General features: G+C 38.3%; 1 protein-coding gene across 3 annotated transcripts in view; it reads left to right on the top strand.

The window, feature by feature from the left end:
• gdnfa (glial cell derived neurotrophic factor a) overlaps positions 1 to 16692 on the top strand; it is a 55163-nt gene that overhangs the window by 22063 nt on the left and 16408 nt on the right. For all 3 annotated transcript variants that reach the window (XM_042395818.1, XM_042395820.1, XM_042395821.1), the window contains one exon: positions 13390 to 13467. In XM_042395818.1, the coding sequence (XP_042251752.1) occupies positions 13390 to 13467 (78 nt within the window). The remainder of the gene's footprint in view (positions 1 to 13389; positions 13468 to 16692) is intronic.

The following is a 16692-nucleotide window of genomic DNA, read 5'->3' as shown; positions in this document are numbered from 1 at the left end:
TTCCTCCCAGCTCACTGGTGATGTTTTGAAAGTCAACTGTGAACTTTGTTGAGTTTTCAAACAGGAACAGGAAATTTTGAGTTTTGGGGGTTAGTGTTGGGTACTATAACAAAATTGAGAAGTGTATCTGTAAGTTCTGATGAAAATGCAGTACTGTTGTACTTTCTACATCACTGTATGTCTGTTTGGTTGGTTGGACAAACCGTCCAACAAGGTTGGTGTATAGGATAAAGTACTGAAAGCTTACTTTCACACAAAATAGTGGTACAACCCTTAGAACTGCACATCTGAAAACCAGGTTCCAGATTTTCTTTTTGTTTTTTGTTTTTTTGGGGGGGGCGCAGTCTAAACAGTGATTAGTTAATGGTAATCCAAGGCAAATTAAGCAGAAATATTGATTTATACAGGGGTGATTAAGGGTGTGTCTAGTCTAGACCAAAACAGAGCTTTATGTACGCACAGCTTTATAAATCTGTCAAAAAAAATGTGTACAGTAAACGTATGAGTTTCAGTCATGAATCTGAGTTTTATGGGTTTACGTCCCAGATCTCTCTTTTTTCCTTTATGTCAACTACAACTACTGCCCCCTTTTCAGTTCTTCAAGTCTTCTTCATATGCACAATGAAGACAAAAAATCATGCTCTTTAGCACTGTATGTAAGTTAGGAGCGGTATGGGACAACAACAAAACTCATTCTTGTGATACTTTGAGCAATAGTCTAAGAACTTTAAATATTCTCTGTAGTACTCTTTTCTGGACTGAAACGACACAAAAAAGTTCACCTTATACACTGACCTGACATGGCAGATTAAGAGTGAGCATACATTTTTCTGCCACTATATATTTATTTATTTATTTTGGCAATGAATTGCAAATCTTATAGCTTATAGAATCAAAAGGATTATGACAGTCAGTGCCTTTTAATATCAATTGTTAACCCTTGCAAACTGTGAAATCGGTCAGCTAAGTATTAATCACTTTAGGCAATGAGAGTTGAAGAGCAGCAAAGGTGCCATGGCCTTACTGGTCAGAGACGAGATCCTCACTCAGTATTATTGAGCTGATGTACTTTGAGAGATTTCATGAGGTCATTCTTGGGACAGCCACAATATGCATTTTCAGAGCAGAGTCAACAAATCACACACGAAGATTTTAATAACAATGCTTGTAAGGCAACATTAAAGTTAAAATGGCAGGCAAGATGTTTAAGAGTGTAAGTTTTAATCCATCACAAGTGCCCAATGATTGCCATGCTGACTAAGACATATTTATCGAAGAGGTGATTAAGTCAAGGCATTTTTGATAATGAAAATGACTGTATGGACTTTGCTGTTCCCTCTGGTCATTGCTCAGCTGCGGCAGTGATTATAAGAGGATTTTTATGTTTTGTTAATGTGATGGAATCAAGAGTGCACATTGAGTCACGCAATATTAACAGCATTTATCCTATGCAAACCCACTTCCTGTGTGATTCTGAGCTGCATTATAGAAAGGAGTTAGACGCTGGTGCAGCACAACTCTCTCTGCCACATCACTTTCGGAAGATGCTGTTAAACATCTATGATGTACCTCATTCATAATTTGTTTGTTTGAGAACAAGAACTTGTTATAAATCGTGTCCACTGTTGACTCATAATGCATAACCTAAAATTAAGCTGAGTGATGAGACTGTACTTAATCCACCAGAGCAGCAGTGAAGCATGAACATAAGAAATGTATATTACGTTCGTATGTGTCTAATATGTTGTGCATTTTTAGTGTATTTGCAAAAATAAATCTTATAATTATATACAGCATATACTACTAAAACATTAAATTAAACTAATTATGTAAATTGCAGCTTTTCCTCTGCTGCAGTTAAAAAAAGAATAAATTAATAAAAGCATAGATATCTATATTATAACCCAATGGGTGAGGAGCACATGGGCATGCAGTGTGATAGGTCCACACAGGGAGCTCTTGCTGTGCTCAGTGAAGGCTTGTGCGTCAGAGGAACCCTCAATCACCTCTTACTTCCCCTCATTAGGCATCAAAGCATTGTCTCATATGAAAGGCTAAAGTCACATAAATCAAATACGTACCTGAAGTGACTGTGTCCACATTAAAGAGAAAGAGAAATGAGCTATAATGAAATGCAGTCTTTGCTATCTTTTACGAACATTTCAGAACAGATGTAGCTAATTTGATCATTCAGAAATTGCTAATACAAAATGTTCACAGAAAGCAAATTGATCGCTGAATAAGCTTTGATGCAGGAGAGCATGTCTTGCCTCGCAGAACTGTTAAACTAAAATATTCTGATTTCATATTTGAGTGGATATTAAAAATCATTTTAAAAAATCATGAAAGTACAATGATTTTGGAAATGTCTTAAAGAATGATTTTGGCAAAGTTATAAACGGAGCATTGTTCAAAGCAACAAGTCCTTTTTATAAGAAAAGTCTGTTTTTAATTTAGATCATTCTCCACAGTTGGTCATCATTAAATTTACAACATTTTTATTTAAACAACGGTGTTGTATTTGTGAGACGAAGGGTAAAATATCAGGGGATCAAGCCCCATTCTGACAACACCAACAGTGTGCATATACCCAGCTTGGGATAAAATTAAATATTGATCCATGGATAATATCAACATTACTGTTATACAATGACGGTAGTAACAAAAAATGTATGATGAATGAAGAAGATCCTAAGTAAGGGTTCAAAATTTAGTGTATTAAAGGAATTCCCTCTTAATAGACACCAACGTGTCTCAAGCTGAAATCAAAAAGTGGTGTTTTAAAACCACTGATGTTTCTAAGAATGCTTAGTTTAAAACATCCCAACAGACGATTATTGAATTAAACACACTCTCTTAAGTTTGCTTTATATAACTCTGAGACATATCATGGTTAGTATACATAATATATATCAGCAAAAAATACAGAAAGAGGTTCCAAACAAGTCAAACTAACCTTTAGCCCGTAAAGCTTAATCAAGTCACAAAGTATGACTTTACCTCATCCAGAGAGTGAAGCCCCCTTTCCTCTTCACGGCACCTCTGTGTTTGTAGTGGAGTGGTAAAGAGAATCAAAGAGACACTGAGGCTGTGCAACATGTAAAAAAAAAAACACTGGTGAAAACCCACCACGCTTAAGGTTTAAATGGATAAGGTTGATGACTGCCTCTCTAATCCCCAACTTAGATAGAGATTCTATCATGCAGTGCAGCAATAGTAAGCTGCTGCTATCTGTGCTTGAGAGAATATGAGAATACACAGAAAGACAGATAGAAAGCGAGCAGCAGTACATTGACCCATCCCCCTGCTGGCTACCCATCACACACAGCTCTCATATGGCACAATGCATCGATCAAGCCAGTGTGTGGTGTGTGTGCGTGCATGAGGACACGCATGTGTTAGTGTTTGTTTGTTTGTGTGGGAAGGTGGTAAGAGGCTGGTCTGATCATATTAACGACATTTCAGGTAACAACTGTAAAACATAAACTCTTGTCAATACTTTTAGAAAGAAATAGGGCTGCGATCCGTCAATTATTTTCTCAATTGAACAATTAATCATTTTGTCTATAAAACATCAGAAAATAGTCAAAAAATGCTAGATGCACCAATGCACCCAGAAAATGTTAAATATTTTGCCTAAAATTACCTAAAACCATTATTTGATTATCAAAATAATTGCCCATTGATTTTCTGTCAGTCAATTAATCAATTAATCGACTAATTGTTGCAGCTCTAGAAAGAAAATATACACCATCTGAAATATATTTTTTGAAACACCAATTGCATGTTAATGAATCAAGCAAATTGTTGTGAAATGTTGTTTTCATATGCATAGATTCATGTGTAACAAGTACCTGTTGCCAGTAGCACAATCGTATGCGAGCACCAGATGCCAAAGTTGGTTTCATGGGAGTTGAGAAAGTGACACAACCCAGTTGCTGCTGCTTCCTATTCGGCGCTTTGAGAATTGCGGATAGAAGTCTTGTGGTTTTGAAAAGCACTAAACCTTTTACATAGTATCAGACTTGTTCACTGCTCATCCTTGTGTAAGGAGAATCTTGAGAAAAGCACTCAGATAAAAGCCTCCCAATGTTTATCATCTCATGCACAACTGAGCAGGCAGCTGCAGCACCTCCTCTTGGCTTTAATATTTCCCTTTTCCACGCTGGAATCTGCCCTCTTTGTTTGACTATCGTAGCACCTGGCCCGGGTTGTGTGGGATCAAAACAACTCAGAAGATGCAGCGACTTATAAAAAGGGCTTTCTCTGTGAAGATTCGGTCTGGATACCATCTAGCAAGAAAAGGATAAGCCTTTACACTTCTGGGTCACTGCACCTCCAAGGGAAACAGACCTATCAACATACACTAGTTTCCAACCAGTTAGCTTCACTATAATGAATCCTGACACAGTACCACAGGGAAGCAGATATTAGTTATTTCTTTCATTTTTGTTGATTTGTTTTCTATGTAGTGTTTTTTTGGGGGGGTCAAATGACACAGTTATGATGACCAGCTGATCCACTGGGAGGGCATTTAGCATCATGGGTACAAGGCTTAACTGTTTTCTGTATGTAGCTCAGACAAAGAGAGCTTTCAGTTAATCTGTACACTTTATCAGAAAAGGAAAACCTGAAATGTTTTCTAGGAAGCACGCAAAGGAGGTGAATTCTGTGTTTTAAACACGCAATTTAATGCAATCCAGTACAGCCCAACAAAACACCTCAGTGAAGCTTAAAATATAAAATTTTTGTCAACAGAGAGATGTTGTTGCATTTCATTGCATTATATGTAAAGGCAACATATTATTATTATGCACATTATGAATACAGTAAATACTAAGATGATGGGGTCGCAGTACAGAACTGTGGGGGAAACCCTGTTGTATCACCACGTTGTGTGACTTTCCCATAGCCCGGAGGAAGACAGTGCAATCCAAGAGTGGAGGATGTGAGAATCACTGATAACTGTGTGGACCAGGAAGAAGTTATTGTGCCAAATGCTGCATCACAGTTAAAGATGATTATACTGGTAGGCTCCACAAGAGCTGGGATGACCATGCACTAGCACATGTGAATGTTAGTTGTTTTAGTCAGGCTACAAGAGTGGATGAGAGGGCTGTTTGTTTGTTCCTTTTGCCTGAGGTGACCCCACAACAACAATCAACCATCCAATTACTGTCAAAATGGTCTGTCACCTCTGTCACTTCCTCTGAGGTGTGAAAAGGACAAATGCATCCCGCAAAATACGTTTCAATGAAAAAGCTTGTACTTGAGAATTAGTCTGCCCGCAAGGGGTGTTAGGGACAAGCGGAGGTCCACAGAATAAAATTCAAGAGCACCTGTGGGGCCACCAGCATGTATACAACATCTCATTATGCATGAGTGTAAGTTGTGGAGAAAGACAATTCTGTTTCTCAGCCATACTAAGGTCACATTAGGTGTTTTTCCATGACAAGACAAGACAAAAGAAAACATGTCATCCTGAGTGAATAGTGAAGCCCCTCCCCCTGTCGGCCAATCAGTAGCCATTGTGTCAGTTGTTTGGAATTGGAATTGTAGGTCTCCAAGAGGCCATTATGAGTTATTGTAAATACTGAAGTAGACCAGTTAGATGCCAATAACAGCAACTCCACAACGTTTACACAATTCATATTATATTACAGGATATATTTATAAAGTCTATTGAGACACTTGTGATTTTGCACTTTAAATAAACATTAGTTACTTTTTTATTTTATAAGGAATGAGTATTTTATGTCTAATAAGATGAGTGACCAAACAGTAGGCCTGTTAGTACAAGCTGATAATTTCCAGACAAAATAAATAATTGATTTGATATGCGTTATATATTTGTTTTATAAAAATATTTTACGTAAATGTCCCACAATATCTCAACCCAATTGATTTTTGTCTCAGAGCCTTTTTCATCCTGCTTGGGAAAAAAATCTGGTCTGGAAGTCCCTTCATTCGTGCCTACGCACAATCATAAAGGGATTGAATCTACAAGTTTTGAAACTATCGTTCAAAATCCTGAACGATCACTACAGTTTAAATATGAGTTCAAGAGTGTTTACTCACCACTCATTCTTGAAGTGCTATTTAAGCACTGCACTTACACAGTAAGTTGTTGGCAGTATCATTGTAATGCAATTGTAATGTTAAAAATGTGACAACACACCAGTTAGAGGCATCATTCACCCTGGTTTCAGCAAAATCCTATGAGCAAATCAAGTCCCTATTCAGACTGGTAACTTGGAACAATATGTGCAATTGTTGAATGTAAAAATAAATACTGAGATGCATAATTCCCCAGAGTTTTCTCAAGATCTAGCCAGTGGCACAATGGCATCCAAGAGAAATTGCAATGTAGACAGACAAATAGACAGATTGATCCACAGAGCTTCTTTGGTGTCATTACTGGGCACAACAAACAGCTGAAATAATTTATTCAAGTCAAGTGAGATTTCTTAACAACTGTTTTCACCAACACAAAAAGATCACTGTACTCTGATTTGACCAAAAGCCTCTGATGTGGTTTTAGTGGCTGATGAACGTTACAAGGTTTACAAAGGATTTCTTGAACTGCTGTGTCATTCACAAATGTTCTCCACAGTGTTTCTGGAAGGCTTTTTTATGCAGTTCAGTCCACCCTATTAGGTCAATTTTTTGTCGTTTCATGTAGAGGGTAGAGGGATGTTTGCAAAACACCACTACAAATGAGTGCTTGTTTTGGCTCTGGCAGCCTCCTCCAGGGACTAGATGGCATTTTTATTTTATTTTAGGTTAACTGCTAGGCCAAACTCCCTCAGGCGATGCTTCCAGCCACCAGACATTGGCTTCTCAGTCAGTTGGTCAATATGTTGTCGAGGTAAATATATTTTTCTGCGTGTCCCAAACAGTCATGAGCCTTAGACCCTAAATAGGTGCACTGCTGAGTGCTGAAATAAAGTATATCTTCTCATATCTTTTGATCTAATTAGTAATGTGGCCCCAGGTGTACTTAGGCAGGGATCTGATGATGTCCATGCAATCCCATGCACAGGAACCATTATAATGGCAGGAAGTCATAAACATAGGAATCTTTCCCATCTTTACAATCAATCCTATTTGACATGAATGCAGCATTACACTAATGTACCTTCTGGTTGCTGATTGGCCATTCTCAGCAATTGCAACAATACTCCTGCATGGTGCTCTTGATGCTCGGACCCCTAGAACAAAGTCAGCTATCATGCATAGATTTTTCCTCCTCCTTGATTTGAGGTGGGAGTGGGATAACTAGAGTACTTGGAAACTAAATATTACCCTAGTATTTGCATACCTTTCTGTTTACCCTTGTATACATGAGTTTATTTCTGATCACAGAAGGTTCACTACATGTTTTCTAATATTACATGTTACTAATTTCCTTCTCCATCCAACACTTGTGAGCCAGATTAGTGTGATGCTCTCAGCAGTTTAAGCGTGGTCTTCCTGGCTCTATTTTCTTTTGCAAACCTCACCTCACCTGACCTTCTGTAGGTGATCAACTCCATGCACAGATGTGATTACTATAGATTAATCCCCCTACAGTATCTCACTATGTGACAAATGGTAAATGAATGACTAGTCACCTTCACAGTATGCTCATGTTTATTTTTAATGTCCTCATATTGATTACTTTGGATATTACGTAAGTGTCTCAACATCAGCAAAAGTGAAGCAGATGGTGGTTAGAGGTGCACTGTGAATCCAGGGCTGTCATTATCAGAAAAGTATTATCTAATGGCACAGAGGATCAACTACTCATTTATATTAAAGGCTCCTGCAGACCTGTCTATATGGATTACTACAGATTTAGTTATAGCTACTAGCACAGCAACTCACAGGAATGAGAGATTATCAATAAAGCTAACCTTGGTGACACAGTGAACTGTGTCAGAGGCTGTGGCGGAGCATTACTGAGACATTGTTGAATTATGGCTATTGGTTCTTTACTCCATGACATTTACAGTTAAGATCATATGGCTTGTGATAATATCATAATACCTTGATAAATATTTTAACAAAACAGATGCAAACCACGTCATGACTGACCAACAAACTCCACTGCTTTGTCAAAAACAAATGAAAAGAAAAAACAGACAGACAGACGATTATTATAAAATGACTTTAGTAATCCCCTCCAGGATGAAGAGGGGCTACAACTAGTGTCCTTTGATGGAAATACAGTGTACACCTGTCTGATAAGACCATAGTGTTACTTAAATCTATTCCTCTAAAATGTACCATACAGCTACCCTCTCTGGGATCAGCCAGTTTGACTGGCAGATGTGGTCTCATTATATAAAAACTGGATGCTCAGGGTTCCTTCAGCTGATAAGTAAACGGAAATTGCCACACAGATGTTGACATGTTGGAGATTGTTTAGAAACAGTGATGTATGAAAATGACCTGTCCAGTGCTTTCTTGGTGAACATATCATGCTTTTTATGATTTTCCTTCATTTATATACCATTATAATGTTGAAGGTCTATGATAAACAGAGTCTAAGTTTTCAAATATGTTTGTAAAAATACTCCCTGAAAGTCAAAAGCCCAGGCTTCACTGTGCTCTGAACGCTCTGTTTGCAAAATTACTTCTGCTTCTTCATTGAACTGATGTCAGATTGTTCGCACATGCCCACAAACGGCCATTTGTTGGTAGCTTTTGTTGCTAATGGTTGTTTCATGGGTGGTTCATGTTGTCCACTCGCATAGTTTGGATTGGATTTTAGCTCGAACATGTACAGATGTATTTGAGAAGTAGACATTTTGAGTAAGGAATGAGAAAAATAAGTGAAATCCTACTACTACTGTTTGTTTATGTAGCCTCCAGAGCTGCTTCCAGAGGCTAACCAATCAGAACAGAGTGAGTTCATCGGGAGGGGGGCCTTAATGAGACAGTAGCTAAAATGACCTGTTTCGGACAGAGGCTGAACTGAGGGCTGCATAAAGGGCCAGTATAAGATAAATATGAAGTTTATTTAACTGTTAATCATGCAAAGATATTCCAGTACAGCCCCAGAATAAAAATGTGGACCTGGAAATGTGCATGATATGTCCCCTTTAAAAAACAAAGATAGAGGGTAGGTGGGTAGGTCAGTATCGGGGGGGTAAGTAAAATTCCAGTATCATTCAGGCTATAATATAGAAAGGTGAAGTGCTGTATCTGTACCTTGTGATTTTTCTCTCTCACATATACAGTATTAAATCTTTGACTGATGCTTGTTTATTGTATCTGTTCAGTGGCTCTAGGTATCACTTACAATCATTATGTCTCAGCTTAAAAAAATCCTGTCATTGTGACAGCAATGATTCTCCAGATGTATGGAGTATCATTGACAAGAGCATATACAGGTGTGCACACAATAACATGAGCACCTCTACAATATAATGCAATCCAATACAACTGCCCTGCAGTCAGTGCTGCCTCAGTGAAACTTTCAAATGTCTAGCTTTGTTGAAATCTGTCACATGCAATTAAATCAACAATAAAAAAAAAACATTTTGAATTTGTTCTGTTATCGGATAGAGACACTAGACCATGGCATAAACTAAATTTGCAGTCTGATACAATATGTTGAAGACTCTGTCATCAAACCCAGAGGATATGTGTGGTGAAACTGTGAGGTGATGACGGCATATCAGAGGTTGTTCCAGTAACGATTCCAGACACCAAACCCTAAGCTTCCTTCTCCCAACACTTTTGCAGTTCATGCATTATTCTTTCATAGTATGAAAGTATTTCGACACACCTTGCTGCTTCCTCTCAGTGATGTAATGGTTCCTCTTCCTCTTCCTCTTCCTGTTGTACATTGCTGGGGTATTGTTTCATGCAGATTTATTTGTCGCAAAATCAAGGACCCCACAAAACTGCTGCACTTGCTCTACAGTATCTTCGTGTCTGAGTGGCAGTGGTCACATACCTGTGTATAGTATGTATAGTATGAAGTGTACTTCCCTTCCCCTTGGTGACGGCTTCAGCCATCATTACCAGGGCTTCTTGATCTCATCTTTACAATGACTCCATCCTGAGGCAGTATGAACGTTAAACTCAGTGGGTCAGCACTGGTAAATCCACTGGTAAACAGTGGTAAACAGTGGATTTACCAGTGTGTGGTTTAGGAATCCCTGTGGTCACTATCAGTTGATGCTTTAATACAGAAGTGAGACCATACTGTTTGTGAAATTTAAATATATCTTATTCTTTATTCATTTTCAGGAGAGTTTAATAGTGAAGGTTGTGGGTTTATGGGTGGGTTTTTGATGATGGATGTGTGTGCATTTACATTGTTACATTAGCTGACTTCACAGACAGGAAAGCTTAAAACTAACTAATTTGTTACATTTCTTCTCAGGATTAACAAGTACTTCCATTAATTCATTATTGAGAAAATATATCTTTTTTTATTATTTCTCAAAAAAATCAACTTGATGGAACAGCTTTCTTTAATAAAATAGATTATAGTATGAAATGTACTATACTCAAAAGTGTATTGCTACACGAATATAATGTCATGTTAAATTTAATTTGAGGCCAAACTCTTTCCCCTGACATTTGCCTATAACCACCAGAGGGCGACATGATGAATTTCCTTACTTGCAAGAGACAGTAAAATGCTCATTCACACCCTCAGCACCCTCAGGTTTATCACATATAGTAGTTGTATTCATGACAAACTGAAGGTGTGTAGACTTCTGATGTTTCAAACAAGGTGTTTTAAAATTAATCTGCACAATTGCTTTTCAAACCAAAAGTGTATCTGGCTAGTAGTATGTTCAGATAGTGTAGCACAGCAACTGACCTCCAGCAAAAAAAAAAAAGATGTTAGTGTATCTGAAAAAGGTTTTCACATACTACTGTACCTCTACAGTGGGCCTAATGTACAGAATGATGTGTGTGTATGTATAAAGTTTTTTTTTGGTTGCTTTAAATAAAAACTCACTAATGACATCTCAGATTGATATTTAAAGGTAGGTAAACAGACAAAGGATTATTTGCAGACACTAACACAGAATCTCAACATCTTTGGTAGGGATAAATGACCCTGTAATCACACTGGCACACTCACTGTTTAGCTTTAAATAGTCTACAAGATTATTTAACCATTGCAGCAAGAATACTTATGAATTACACTGGAGAAAATTAGCTATGTTTTATAGTTATTATTCTACATGTGTCAAGCAACTATTGAATTCTTCTTAATCCTGCTGTGAGTTTGCTGCCACAACTCAAAAGAATCTTCAATCTTCACCCTTTTATATTGCATTTCTATTAATTGTTGTTATTTGAGTAATATACAATGTAGAAATGTTTTTAGTTATCTGTCATTATTAGAGATATTTACAAATATATAGTACAATTTAACTGTACAATGTATACAGTTTAGAAACATTTTGTTCTATTTTAACAAAACATACTGTAAGTGACAAGTGTTTTAAGGCCTTTCTTTCTGTCATTGTTGGCATATAAATAAGCTCTATGTCATATAGTCTGCATGTGGTTGTAGCGTGCATCTACAGTAATACACAGCCAAACTTAGAATTAGAAGACTTGGACGAGTGTAATTGTGTATGATCACGGGATACATCAAGGATCGAAAGATATTAATGGTCCTGCAATGAGAGATGATGCTCTCGTATTGCATGTAGAGTTTTGTTCTATTTTAAATATCTGAATAATAAATTTAGTAAGTGTTCCTCACTGCTCAAGACAAATAGTTCACATTCCAATACTGTTAGCCTCACTCTGACCTGAACTTCCTCGCGACCTTGAACAAGAGCCGAAAGGTTATGGAACCGTTTCAAATTATGCACATAGTTATGCACATACATGCGTGGCCACTTATACATTTTAAGCTGTTTCCAACCACACTTGTATGGTTTCACTTCAACAGCACATGAATTTATGTCGTCCTCTGATGTCTTCATGTTTTTCCGATTATGTAGTTGAGGATCAGAGTTCAGACATATTACAGATATACTATCACTTGGCTGATGATAACAGCCATTCATGACAGGATATCATGATGAAGAGATACTGTAAATGGAGGTTTACCGCCACCTAGTGGATTCTGAAGCACAGCACCCCTTGCAGATGTATATTATTGTAGTATGTGGAGTGGAAGAGCAGTTGTAGGTGGTCTGAGGTGGGCCTCTCCAGTTGTAAATAGTGTTCTGACACGTGTGTGACCACTCTGGTGTCTGTGACCTCCCACCCTTGAAAGCTTAGCTGTACCACCTGGGGGTGGACTGTTCTTGATCTCGAAGCACCTCCAGCAGGCTGGCTTACAGCTCTCCCACTCAGTCTGCCTGTAAAGAACCTCAAGGTCCACTTTATCGCGCACACACATACAAATACATGTGTGTGCGTGTGTGCACAGTTCTCTTTAGAAAAACAGCTCCATCACAAAGGTATTTGATGTGGAGGTCTTTCAGACTGTGTGCCTCATTTCTGAACTTCGAGTGGCTCGTGTTACTATGTGTTACTTGTATATCCTTGCTTGTTACAGAGTTTGTTTATTTTTATAAATACTTCCATCAAAATACAGTAACGTTCAAAGTTGAAGCATGCGCCTCTGTAAATCCTGTGTATCATGTTTCCAGTTGTTTCAATTCTTGTATAATGTATCCGGTCAACTGTCTTGTGTTTCACCGTCATTGTTTGATCTGTTTAATTCTGAGGATGCACATTTTTCTACACAGTGCAAGTGAAGGGTTGTCTTTACATCATTGTAAATAGGACTCAACACAGTAAAGACTAGTCTTAACTATTGCTTATTTTGGGCTTAAGCGCATCTGGGGTGTGTTATGACTAAGGCGCTCTCTTCCCCTCAGATCATCAGACACTCTCTCTTTCTCCCTTTCTCTCCCTTTCTCTTGCATTGTGCAAAAGCATAACAAAAGTTGTCATTAAATCTATGAAACGTCTTGATGTCCTACATACAAGAAGTATATTTAGTGTGTAGTTAGTTTCAATGATGGTGACAGACATTGGACAATTCTTCAGTTATAAAAACATAGCCCAGGTGTGGTATTCAGCGAGCGATCCTCAGGTGCGTCTTTTCAGGATCTACACAATGAAGTATGATATTGTTGACAAGATTTTGCATCTGCAGCATCATTTGTTCCTCTTACATGGCACCTCAGACCCCCCCACTCTATTCACTCTCACTACCTCACCAACAGATGAGCCTCAGCAGCCACCAGAGCAATCATTTATACCCCTTTGATCAGCTTTATCCCTCACTTGAGTAGTGTTAAAAAAAGATACATCCCTAACAATAGCCCAAAATGTGGCTCACTCCCACTGCCTAGCCATCTCTCTTTTTCATTATCTATTCTCTTTTATTCTCTTGTCCACATGCAGCACAGAACAATACAGTGCAGGCGGACAGGGTGGAGGCTCATGACAGGACTGGTAACATGATGACACACCAAAGGCCAGGTGAGTAAAATCCCCCTCCGCCAGTGGGACATGTGTCACAGTCCAGCCATGTCTCCAACCTTTTTTGTGGTCTCGCATCTCTCTCCTTTGGGTCTCTTCCCCCCCGGCCATAACGATAAAGCTGCCATCTGCTGCGGGGAGCCGGGTCTTTCTGTCTCTGAACTGATCCCTCACAGCAGTTTCCCCTTTGTCAGATATGCCGATCGCATTTCACTTTTGACACCTCTCTGTTTTACACTTGCAACAGGTACAAAGATTCTTCTGTTCTGAGAAGAAATGTATTAGAAATACGATAGTCGTCTCTTTCCAAAGCTTTACCCTCTGCGCACTTGTCCCCCTGGTGAAAACAGTATTTTTTAAAGAGCAGAAAAATATTTCTAAAGGAATGCATGAGTGTGTTGATCCTCACAGAGAGTTGGATAATTGACCCTTCAGCTGACCTATAATTAACCACAAAGGGTGCTCTGAACTTACCGTACAGGAACCGAAACTTTTATATTTACTGAATTTTATTACTTTACAATGCCATACATCTTTTTTAACACTTTGATAAAGATCTTTATATGTATCTGTCTAGCTATCTATGTATCACCTGTCTGACTATCCATATAACCATATATCTACCTATCTGTCACATCCATTCACGAGGCTATCGTTCATCCATAGTGTTCTCAGCTGTTTCAGCGTGTCAAATAGTGTTGCTGGTGATTCTACACACAAACTCGCACATACCAATTGTTAGTAACATGAACCCGACTCAGCATCCTAACCTGCAGCAAGATCGCCTGTCACAGGTCAGAAAAGACAGCTGTAGTATTTTCAGGCTTAAACTGGTAAAGTGTCTCGGAATGGGAGTGATGTGTGATATGACGCCAGATTATCTTGTTACAGTCATGATAAAGTTCATATGTTGCCATGCGTCGCACCAATCTTTAAGAGTACCGATCTCTCATCAGTGCCTTTAGATTAGAATGGATGAATAAAATTGATAACGGTTAATGTTACTGAATTAAAATTTGTAACTTTACACTCAAATGTGTTTTATGAACTTGACATATTTCTTGACAAAGTTCACAAACATTTTCTTTAAGAGGCTAGACAAAAGCATGCCCAGAGCAATTCAGCATCTGACACCTGAACCTTGACCTACGAACCCAAGCGTACGTCTCCAGATACTTCAGCTATCAGGTAGACTCAAAACAACTAATGAAAAGAGTTTGAAATTTTCTCTCCGCCCCCAGATGAGTCACTACAAATCATTCTTGTCCTTGGAGCTAAACAATAAACCCGATCTCCATGTTTTGATAAAGACGATAACATACTTGATTATCCCATCATCCTAATTGTCTGTTCTTTATCAGCAGTTTACACTCGACAGTATTGCCAATAATCCCGGTAAGAACAGACACACCTACACTGGTTCAACACTGTGTCTTAATGTTATTCTTATTAATCTGAAGTTCTTTAAAAGCAGAATATTTCTAAATCTAGGTATTAAAGTGGTTTAGGTTTGTGTCAAGTTGCATTTTTGCTGTCTTTTTAATAAGATACCACCAAGGCTGTACTGTTTAATTAGTCTAATAAATTACAGCTGAGATTCACCTACACTTTACAACCAGTAGCTATCACTAATTTATTTGACCTTGGAAGAGTAGTTTCCCATAACCTCTACTCCCATGTGAACTGATTAGATTATTGTGGTATTACAGCCAATTGTCTCTTTTTAAGCTCCATTCAGTTTGTTATTGTAAGCCGCTTGTTATGCGCTTTTCATAAAACAAAAGTTCAAGGTTGAAGCCACATTTGACTCACCTTTCTTTTCATTACAAGAGCAACTGGGCAGTGTTTGTCTAGTGGTATGACTGAGTAACAGTATCTGCTAATACTCCTCATACCCGAGTCTGTAAAGTGTTGAAGTGGTAATGTAATTTAATAATAGGGAAATGTGAAACACAGGGAGACACCACATCCTGTTTAGCATAATCATGAGTCATATTTGTCAGGGCTGGAAAAGTTCACCTCACTTTCGTCCACATCTGTCCTTAATGGATTTGGACTGCCTGGCAGGACCAGGAGTTTATACATTTTAACATGGGTGGCCCCAGTTAAAATCTGAACTTCTAACCCTAGCAGTGTGTGAGCCATGTTCTACATACGGAGGTGTGCGTTTGTGTCTTGTCAGCTTGCAGTATTGGTGTGTGTGCATTTTTAAGCATTATGGGACAATGCAGGATTATTATAACTTTTGTCTGGAGTGACTTAGTCAGTCTATTTAATGGAAAGAATGCACATTAATGTCAGTACAGGACACCTATAAACCAGACTGCAATGGGTGAGGAGTATTAGAACATCAAACTCATCTATGCAGAATTCATAAAGTGATTCACTACTGTTGTGCATTGTCAAATTATGTGATTTCTGACCTGGGTGTGTGGGATAAGCATATGGTTACTGGCAGAATACAGTATATAATATGAAGTACAAAAAATGACCTATTGTAACACTATTTGTGGTTGACTTCAGAATCAACTCTGACGTTTCTAAGAAAACACTTCTTTGCTGTTAAATTCACAGATTTGAAGTTGTTGAAAGACACATTTTTTCATGTCATGATTGCACTAGGATAGCAGTTTCACCTGCTTTCAGTATTAATGCTAAGCTATGCTAAAAACATTGGGGACCGATCTTTGTAGCTGCTGAACACATAGATAAAGCACTCTTCCCAACTGACTCTAAACCTACAGATCTAAATCAGCATATTAATGTGTAAAACCATCAAATGTACAAAAAAGAGAAAAAATAAACAAAATACATGCTGTGAATGAATCAGTCAGATGTGAGTCAGTGTATCAACTGATTAATCTGAGAACAAGATTCCTCTCTAATACTTACAATTCAAGCAATTTCCGAGAGGACTGCACTACGTGATTTACATCAAAGTGGCTCTGATCAACTGTCCAGTCTGCTGAGATAGATATAATATCCTCCGGGTATTACTGACAGTGAGCATGATATGTGTGTGTGCCTGTGTGTGTCTATGCCTCAATGTGTGTCAGTGTATGTATGTGTGTGTGTATGTGTTAGTGTGTGTCTTTGTAACTGTGTGTGCATGCACTCTTAACACACAGGCCCACGTGTATGAGTGTGAATGTGTATGTGTGTCACAGTGTATTTATGTAAGCAGCTGACATAAATACATCAAGGCGAACACACAGCTGTCTAGTG

This window comes from Thunnus maccoyii, chromosome 19 (genome assembly GCF_910596095.1).
Source record: "Thunnus maccoyii chromosome 19, fThuMac1.1, whole genome shotgun sequence".
Taxonomy (NCBI): domain Eukaryota; kingdom Metazoa; phylum Chordata; class Actinopteri; order Scombriformes; family Scombridae; genus Thunnus; species Thunnus maccoyii.
This window is presented reverse-complemented; position numbering and strand designations above follow the sequence as displayed.